The sequence below is a fragment of the Callionymus lyra genome, chromosome 15, assembly GCF_982586985.1.
Source record: "Callionymus lyra chromosome 15, fCalLyr1.hap1.1, whole genome shotgun sequence".
Classification (NCBI taxonomy): domain Eukaryota; kingdom Metazoa; phylum Chordata; class Actinopteri; order Syngnathiformes; family Callionymidae; genus Callionymus; species Callionymus lyra.
The window spans coordinates 2,804,031-2,814,610 of NC_141832.1; the positions used below are offsets into that span (position 1 = coordinate 2,804,031).

Here is a 10,580-nt window from a genome sequence, read left to right on the forward strand (position 1 = left end):
AGAAGCCAATAGATCTATAAACAATATATACAAAGATAAATAACAACAATAAATAAAATTAAAGGTGAAAGAGATATTTTTTCGAGTGAGGTTTATTTCTACTAAACACACTATAAATAGTAATTTAAAGTAGATAAAACTCCAGCTAGAAGTTGAAAAAACAAACATATTGTTTTTATAAATCTATTCCACTAAATAAAGAATTTCTCGAGAATGATGAACGAGTTGAAAGTCGGTTCATGATACACGATATTTTCCTTCGTTAGATTTGGAAAAATTATTCATTTAAGAAATAAAAAAGTCGTGGAAACCATCGCTAGAAAACAGCCGTAAAATAAATGATTTGTTTCCTTCTTTATTATTGTAAAAAAAACTAAAAACTAATAGCTAAGCTAGCACTGTTAGCTACTAGCTAAGCTAGCACTGTTAGCTACTAGCTAAGCTAGCGACAGCAACTATAATTCACTTCTAATAACAGTAGAAAAAAGAGACAATCTAACCAACAAAAACAGAAAAAAAAAATGATTACGTTGTGTTAGAACTCGTCTGCTTGAGATCTCGGCTCCTGCGAAGTTTTCGTTGACTCCAACCGCTAACACTTTAATAAACACTGCAGGAATTGAACGAAACGAGACTCAAGTTCACTTTTTTCCGTCTTTTTATTGAAAAGTTTAGTTGAGAAAAAACAAGTGTTATCAAAACATGTCACATGACCTCCGGCAGACACGACGATCGGTCGAATCACAGTTGATGGAGAATCTTCTCCGTCTATCATTAGAACAACAAACAGGAACAATATTTCATTCTTGGAATATAATAAATTAAAGTTTTGTCTCACAAACAAGAAACTCCATAAATAAATGAAATTATATCATGAAAACTAAGATGATGAGAAAAATGTAGTTTTATGTCAATATTTCTAAATAAATATAACGCCAGTCATTTTGGAGAAAAAAATAACTTAAAAGAGAAAAATTAAAAAAGATAGAAAAATAGAATGTCACGACAATAGTAAAGCGATAAAAATAATCTTAACTGACATCGAAAAACACTTTTAAACGATGAAATACACAACTTTAATAAACACCATAAATAACTATTCCAACACATTTTCTTTCTTTTTTTTTTACATTCTGTAACATTTCGACCTCGTGGTGTTTGTGGTTCGGAGACGAAACCAGGGGTTCGGGGTTCAGATCAGCAGCTTCTCCTCGTCGTCGACAAACACAACACAAGTGTCCAGACGCTCCAACGACAAGAGAACACAAAACAGTTTTACATGAAAATAAATACACTTCTTTAAACAAATGACTAAATATGAGTCGAAGAGGAAACTCTTTCTCTCTCTCTCTGGTACACACACTCTCCATGTACACACACACACTCTCCATGTACACACACACACTCTCCATGTACACACACACACTGTCCATGTACACACACACTGTCCATGTACACACACACTCTCCATGTACACACACACACTCTCCATGTACACACACACACTCTCCATGTACACACACACACACTGTCCATGTACACACACACACTGTCCATGTACACACACACACACTCTCCATGTACACACACACACTGTCCATGTACACACACACACTGTCCATGTACACACACACACTGTCCATGTACACACACACACTGTCCATGTACACACACACACTGTCCATGTACACACACACACTGTCCATGTACACACACACACTGTCCATGTACACACACACACTGTCCATGTACACACACACACTGTCCATGTACACACACACACACTCTCCATGTACACACACACACACTGTCCATGTACACACACACACTGTCCATGTACACACACACACTCTCCATGTACACACACACACTCTCCATGTACACACACACTGTCCATGTACACACACACACTGTCCATGTACACACACACACTCTCCATGTACACACACACTCTCCATGTACACACACACTCTCCATGTACACACACACACTCTCCATGTACACACACACTGTCCATGTACACACACACACACTCTCCATGTACACACACACACTCTCCATGTACACACACACTGTCCATGTACACACACTCTTCTTGTACACACAACTACACACACAGACACACATTCCTCCATTAGTGTCAGCCCAGGTGAGTTCAGGCGTCGATCCAGAGACGTGTGGATCCATCTGAATGAAAAAATATATACATTTAATTACTAATATATCCAGTTATTAACCCATGAGTCACGAGTCTGAGTCGCTGAATCCTGCAGACGAACAGATCGTCTATAATAATATAATATTATATATAAATTATATTATTATAGACGATCTGTTTGTCTATAATAATATTATATATATAACATTTTGAATTATAATTTTGCTAGCATGTTGCTACGCTAACGTTGCTTCTCCACGTTAAATTATGCAAAATTATAATTTTAAATTTTAAACTTGTGTGTTTATTTATAGATTTTAAAATGGCGTCACGAACCTGCAGCGTCGTCGCTCGTTATCTCTTGCGTCTCGTTCCACTCGTGACGGTTTTATTCTGCCACGAACAAATAAACAGTCAGATCAGCGACACCTGAACGCACCGTCGGCTCAATCAACCTTTATTGACAATCGTTCATGACAGAGCCCTTAAAAAATGTGAATGAATGTCTTCATAAAATGATTAAAAACGACGTGTAAATATATTATTTATACAAAATAATGGTAAAACTTAAAAGTTGAAAGAGTGACGACAGCGGCCCCTAGCGGCCGGGAGTGTCCCTGCAGCCTCACCTTGTGCTCCGGACACCTCATGGAGAAGTTCTCGTCGTTGAGGACAGAACCTGCGACACCAGAGCAGAAGGTTTTTGCACGAGCAGAGGTGAGGCGCCAGGGGGCGCTCTTACCCGACTGGATGGCACATCTGTAGTGGAAGTTCCTGCTGCAGCCTTTCTGGAAACACCCCATGATGGCGCCGCTGCGCTCGCACCACGAGCATAGCTGGAAAACACGAGATGGATCGGCGTGAGACTCGGAGTAGAGCTCGTGATCGTGGCGTTTCAGCAGAAGGTTTGGGTTAAGAACACAAATGGCTTCAGACACTAAAGAGAAATTAAATAAATAAAATGTAAATCAACAAAAAAAAAGCTGCTTCCATCAGAAGGAAAAGTTGTTTTAAATAAAAAAAATTAAAAAAAATTAGCTTTGATCAAAAATCAAAAGTTTTTTTTATTTTATTTTTTCAAAGTGGTTTTAATAAAACAATAAAAAAAACCTTTTAATTAAGTTTGCTTCAATAAATATTGAATAAAACAAAAGTTACTTAAATCACAAAAAAAATTCTGCAGTCAAAAGTTTCTTCAATCAAGAAAAAACTTTGTCGATCGACAGAAAAGTTCTTTCAACAGAAAAATATTTTCAATAAAAAAAACGAAAGATTTCAAAACTTTTTGTTGAAACTTGAAACTTTGATTGAAGTTATAATTTTCTGCTTATTATTGTGTTTTAATGATCATTAATAATAATAAATAAAACTGATCAATAATGATCATTAATAATAATAAATAAAACTGATCAATAATGATCGATCAGTATTATTTATTATTATTATTAATGATCATTAATAATAATAAATAAAACTGATCAATAATGATCATTAATAATAATAAATAAAACTGATCAATAATGATCATTAATGATAATAAATAAAACTGATCAATAATGATCATTAATAATAATAAATAAAACTGATCAATAATGATCATTAATAATAATTAATAAAACTGATCAATAATGATCATTAATAATAATTAATAAAACTGATCAATAATGATCATTAATAATAATTAATAAAACTGATCAATAATGATCATTAATAATAATAAATAAAACTGATCAATAATGATCATTAATAATAATTAATAAAACTGATCAATAATGATCATTAATAATAATTAATAAAACTGATCAATAATGATCATTAATAATAATAAATAAAACTGATCAATAATGATCATTAATAATAATGAATAAAACTGATCAATAATGATCATTAATAATAATTAATAAAACTGATCAATAATGATCATTAATAATAATAAATAAAACTGATCAATAATGATCATTAATAATAATTAATAAAACTGATCAATAATGATCATTAATAATAATAAATAAAACTGATCAATAATGATCATTAATAATAATGAATAAAACTGATCAATAATGATCATTAATAATAATTAATAAAACTGATCAATAATGATCATTAATAATAATAAATAAAACTGATCAATAATGATCATTAATAATAATGAATAAAACTGATCAATAATGATCATTAATAATAATAAATAAAACTGATCAATAATGATCATTAATAATAATTAATAAAACTGATCAATAATGATCATTAATAATAATAAATAAAACTGATCAATAATGATCATTAATAATAATGAATAAAACTGATCAATAATGATCATTAATAATAATAAATAAAACTGATCAATAATGATCATTAATAATAATAAATAAAACTGATCAATAATGATCATTAATAATAATGAATAAAACTGATCAATAATGATCATTAATAATAATAAATAAAACTGATCAATAATGATCATTAATAATAATAAATAAAACTGGTCAATAATGATCATTAATAATAATAAATAAAACTGATCAATAATGATCATTAATAATAATAAATAAAACTGGTCAATAATGATCATTAATAATAATAAATAAAACTGATCAATAATGATCATTAATAATAATAAATAAAACTGATCAATAATGATCATTAATAATAATAAATAAAACTGGTCAATAATGATCATTAATAATAATAAATAAAACTGATCAATAATGATCATTAATAATAAATAAAACTGATCAATAATGATCATTAATAATAATAAATAAAACTGATCAATAATGATCATTAATAATAATAAATAAAACTGATCAATAATGATCGATCCCAACAATGGCTTGAATAAGAAAAAGGTTTTTAAAAAATTTAAATAAAAACTTATTTGAACAAACCATCTGATGAAAAGAGGATTTAAGTTCTCACTCACGGTCTGTCTTGCGAGCTGAACCGCCTCCTCCAGACCGTACAGCCTCCCTCGGACCAGGAAGACGCCGGTGGCCCAGATCCCGCAGTCCTCGTGGACCCAGCCCTCGTCCAGACGAGACCAGGACCGGCCCACGACTCCGTCATCGCTCCGCGGCGACGGCTCGATCACGGAGTCGTCGTCCCGGCCGCCGTCCAGGGACGAGTCCTTGACCTCCTGGCGAGGTCGCCCGGGGTCCAGCGGGGTCCGGGCCGGGAAGTAGGGGCCGTGCAGGTCCCCGAGGCCCGTGGCGTTGGCGGTCTGGCCGCACAGGCAGCAGGTGAGCGTGAGCGGACTCTTCACGTCGGCGCCGAGGCGCCCCGGCTGGAAGCAGGAGGTCACGGGCAGCGACCCCGACACGGTGGCGGACACGGAGGCGCCCGACCCCATCCTCCGGACCGCCGCCGCCTCGTCCTGGTAGTTGACCACCGTGCACGCTCGCCGCTCCACGTGCACGAACGGAGAGAAGTCGTCCGACTTCTTCTCCTTCCGTCTGACGGTTGCATATTTCAGTTTGATCTGCGGCTCGTCGGGCGCGAACATGGACGACGGTCCCGCCGGCGACCTTCGTTTCCTCCGGCGCTTCACCTTCCTGGTCTTGGCCGCCGGCGTCCGGCTTCGCGGCGGCGCCGCTGAGGTTCTGGGTTTCTGTAGTCGAGGTTTGGCGAGCGGCTTCTTTCTCCTGGCGGGTTCGGACGTCTCGGGAGGATCCTCCTCCTCCGGCTCCGGCTTCCTTCGGCCGGGTCGGTCCGAGTCCTCGGAGCGGCTGCTCGCCCGGCGCGACGCGTTGGTCCTGGACTCGTCGGAGCTGGTCAGCCGGGCCACGAGGGCCAGCATCTCGTCCGAGTCGTAGATCTCGTTGTAGATCCCGGCCACGTCCCTCCTCACCTGCCTCCTCAGGTTGCGGCGGGTCTCGCTGCCCCGGACCTCCCGGGTCCCGGCGGCGCCGGCGGCTTTCCGGAGTCGCCCGGCGCGTCTGCCCGGAGCGACCCGGTGCTCGGAAGCCCGACGCCGCCTCCGAGGCGAGATCTTCTTCTCCTCGGTGACGGAGACCTCCACCACGTCGCTGTCGTCGCTGGAGATGTCCACCAGGGGGCCGGCGGCGTTGGCGTAAACGGTGCCGAGGTCCGACAGCAGGACCACGGGCCGGGCGTGATGGACCGGGATGTCGACGGAGGAGTCGGAGGAGTCGTCGGAGCTGGAGCTGTCGGCGCTGGGCGAGCTGAGCGGGCGAGGCAGGTGGTAGCAGCCGCCGCCGCCGTCCATGGAGGAGGCGGCGGGCGACAGCGGCGCCACCATGTGGCGCACGCCGTCCTGCAGGAAGGACCCGCACAGCATGGGCTCCTTGGCCGACGACACCAGCACGATGACGTCGGAGCCGCTGTCGCTCTCGTCGGCGCCGCTGCTCTCGGCCCCCTGCGCCGGCCCGTAGAAGCCCGGGTGCCACAGGTTGTGCGGCACGCCGTTGCGGAACAGCGGCGCCGCGTTCATGTAGCCCGCCTCGGGGCTCGGGTCCCGGCGGAGGCCCGGGGGACCGGCGTCGGGGCGGCTGTAGGACGACGACGACGCCCGCGAGCGGAAGGACGAGCCGAGGTCGGCGCCGCGGTGGTACCACTCCGGCTTCTTGGCCAGGTCCAGGGTGTCGACCCGGCCGCGGGTCAGCGGCGGCACCGAGTAGCCCGTCGACAGGTCCATGGCCATGAGAGACGGATCCTGAGAAGACATGCCTGGAGAGAGAGAGAGAGACTCGTGTCACGAAGAGGACGACATCAGACCCGGTGCTGAGTTCACTGAGAGGGAGTGAGATGAAGCGTTTCTAGAGTTAGACAGCGAGTGAGAAAGTGGTTTTATTTGAGTTAGAAGACGTTGTTTCACAAGTTTGAGTCGAAAATATCATCAAGAAATATTAGTTTTAGTTCAGGAATGGGTTATAAATACAAAAATAGTTTAAAGACATTTTACGTTTAGATCTTTTTTTACTCGATTTAATCAATAGTTTAATGATATTTTTACAGTGTAGCCATTTGTGATCAATTCATGTTCATTATTATTATTATTATTATCATCACAGCAGATGTTAACATACAGACACAGACTCATAAGTGAGTAAAAGTTTGTAAACATGTGAAATAGTTCAAATCCATCATCTTGGTTCGATTATTCATGTCTGTTCAGATCAGAGATTCAGTTGAATTTCTTCAGCCATTGAGCCGAAATAAACTAAATATGAAGAACAAACATAATCAGGGAAAATCAAATAATGACACGTAACGATGAATATCAAGTGTAAGTAAATAAAAGGTAATAAAATAAACGTGTCCATTAGATTTTAAATACCTTTTATTTAAAATAAAACATCTTTATATTAACTCGTATTATGATTGAAAAAAGAGGAGAAAAGTTCCTAAAACATTGAACTTTCTATGAAGTTACATCTAGAGATAAGTAATAGAAATAAATACAAAATAAAAGTGTCAATTAAAGTAAAAGTAAAAGTAAAAACTCTCATGACGATGTTGGAAAACCGCTTAAAATTAATGTTGAAGATGAAGCTTTATTTTTTACTTTTATCCAACATTATTTGTTATTCATTCTCCATAAAAACACAAGTTTATTTTATAAATGACTTTAGATGTTATGTTTATTCTACGTCGATGTTTATATTGTGACATATTGACATGTTTAGAGTGAAAATACTATTTTAAAATTGAGGATAAAAGAAGGGATGATTAATAAAGAGATAAAAGATGAAATAAACGGCAACTTGTGGTGAAATAAAAGCAGAAAAACGAGTTTAAATCCTGAATAATCGTATGTTTGTGCAGCAGTTGTTGTGACAGCAGGTGTGAGTCATGGCGGGAGAACACACAGGTGAACACACAGGTGAGGACACACCTGAGGTTCCGGACTCACCTGCTCGCTGGACCCCCGGGCCTCGTCGCTCTGGTCCCGGGCTCAGGTTCTGGTCTGGCGGGCAGCAGCTAGCTCACCTCCAGGCCCATCGAACCGGATGTCAACACACACACGCAGCGCGCTCATGCTAGCATGGCTAAGCTAACGTTAGCTCGCCCGTGTGTCCGCGCGCGCGCCCGCTGACCTGGTGAGTGGACATGGTCGGTTTAGCGAGTTAGTGTCGAGACCCGCTGCTAGTTAGTGGAGGAGCGCTGGTTAAACTAGTAACGTTCTGACAGAACCAAGTCAAGTTATGCGTAATCGTCTGGGGAATGAGCGGAAGCAGACATGGAATTACAAAATAAAAGCACAAAACAAAAACAAAAAAATGTCGATTCTTGACAATCACCACCAGGGGGCGCTGCAGCCACTATTGAAGATGCGCTGACATTTGAAAACAACTTTTGTGTATAAAAGTTACACAATTTGTTTAACCAAATAAAAAGTTACTTCAATTAAAAATATATATATTTTCAATATTAAAACAGTTACTTAAATTTTAAAAAATTAAATATTTTCAAATTTTGAAAGTTACTTCAATCGAAAAATATATATATTTACAATTTTAAAAAGATACCTCAATAGAAAATGTTAATATTTTCAATTTCAAAATAGTTACTTAAATAAAATAAATATAAATATTTATTACTTCAATAAAAAATCTTAATATATTTTCAATTTCAAAATAGTTACTTCAATAAAATAAATATAAATATTTATTACTTCAATAAAAAATGTTAATATATTTTCAATTTCAAAATAGTTACTTAAATAAAATAAATATAAATATTTATTACTTCAATAAAAAATGTTAATATATTTTCAATTTCAAAATAGTTACTTAAATAAAATAAAATAAATATTTATTACTTCAATAAAAAATGTTAATATATTTTCAATTTCAAAATAGTTACTTAAATAAAATAAATATAAATATTTATTACTTCAATAAAAAATGTTAATATATTTTCAATTTCAAAATAGTTACTTAAATAAAATAAATATAAATATTTATTACTTCAATAAAAAATGTTAATATATTTTCAATTTCAAAATAGTTACTTAAATAAAATAAATATAAATATTTATTACTTCAATAAAAAATGTTAATATATTTTCAATTTCAAAATAGTTACTTAAATAAAATAAATATAAATATTTATTACTTCAATAAAAAATGTTAATATATTTTCAATTTTGAAAGTAACTTCAATCGTAAAATATCTTTATTTAAAATTAAAAAATTAAAGTTACTTCATTCGATTTTTTTTTTTTTTAATTAAAAAATATATATATCATAAAAATGTAAATATTTTAAATTTACTTAAATCGAAAAATATGTATATTTAAAATGTTCAATTAAATTAAATTTCAAAATCTTTTTTGTTTCTGTATTATAATCCCCAAAAAATACAATTAAATAAAACTTTCAATCAAAGAAAATATTTTGAAACAGTTTAATTTGATGGAATAAATAGTTTTTATTGAAATCATTTTTTTTAATTTGGAATAAATGTTTTAAAAATCATTAAAGTAGAAACTTGAGCAACAAATACTTTGTACCTTCAAGAACTCGACTGAACAATAAGTCAAACAACACAGTTTTCAGCTTCATTTATAAAATCTTTTTATTTAAGAAAGTGCGTCACAAATATGTTAATTTCATAAGTTACAGGTTAAAGACAGAAGGACTACAAACATGGCCGACGAGCAGGAGGAACGGGTCTACGGTGGCTCTGAAGGACAATCTTCAAATCATGATAAGAAAAAACACTTCTATTCCGGCTGTTGTTTGTCCTCCCGGGGCCACCGTACTGGTCGCAGGTGTGAGGGAACATCAGGACCACGTGAGGACCACGTGAGGACCACGTGAGGACCACGTGAGGACCACGTGAGGACCACGTGAGGACCACGAGAGGACCACGAGAGGACCACGAGAGGACCACGTGAGGACCTGACGCTCACTGAAGCTCGCTACATTGGTGTCAGAAGTGGGATTTCTCCTGAACAATGGACAGAGAAATCGAGCTAAATCTTGGGCTGCAGCGCCAACACCGTCCTCCACTGGTGGAGAAGAGTGCAACGCCAAAGATGATTTCTGATCGCCCCCTGGTGGCTGGAGGAGCCCGGCTTCTGAGGAAAGACAGACCTGATGGAGCAAGTGCCATACGGAAACACCGCCCTCTACTGGAAGAGATGACCGGAGAGGAGGAGCCGCCTGCGCCCTGCACACTGCCCCCGGCGGATAGAAGATTGGATCGGCATTCTCTACCACCAGAAGAGTGGGTTGGAGCAGAGGAGCAGCCTGGCAAGTGTCACCTGTTGGCGGAAAGAACAAGACTACATGCAGATGATGGCCCGGACACAATGATACAGATGAGTACGCCTCCACACACGCGAACGGTTAAGCTGCCCAAGTACAATGGACTGGTACCACTTGCGCCATACCTGGCACAGGTGCAACTAACAATGCGGCATAATGGGTGGAGCAATGCTGAAGCTGTGACCCAT

The 10,580-nt window shown here is 38.2% G+C and overlaps 1 protein-coding gene across 1 annotated transcript; it reads right to left on the minus strand.

Annotated features, from left to right (window-relative positions):
• Positions 1–640: 640 nt before the first annotated feature.
• On the minus strand, positions 641–8,330 carry LOC148064420 (uncharacterized). The gene is made up of 6 exons (XM_087809974.1): positions 8,031–8,330; positions 5,082–6,844; positions 2,901–2,994; positions 2,788–2,837; positions 2,495–2,551; positions 641–2,187 (listed from the first exon to the last, which is right to left on the minus strand). The coding sequence occupies exons 2-5, from the start codon at positions 6,840–6,842 to the stop codon at positions 2,513–2,515; spliced, it is 1,944 nt and encodes a 647-aa protein (XP_087666100.1). The 5' UTR covers positions 6,843–6,844; positions 8,031–8,330; the 3' UTR covers positions 641–2,187; positions 2,495–2,512.
• Positions 8,331–10,580: the final 2,250 nt, after the last annotated feature.

Coding starts and splice junctions, on each gene's coding strand:
- LOC148064420 (XM_087809974.1), bottom strand. CDS start 6,842: ATGTCTTCTCAGGATCCGTCTCTCATGGCCATGGACCTGTCGACGGGC. Junction 2,995..5,081: donor TTCAGCTCGCAAGACAGACC/GTGAGTGAGAAC, acceptor CGTGTTTTCCAG/CTATGCTCGTGGTGCGAGCG. Junction 2,838..2,900: donor CAGATGTGCCATCCAGTCGG/GTAAGAGCGCCC, acceptor CTGGTGTCGCAG/GTTCTGTCCTCAACGACGAG.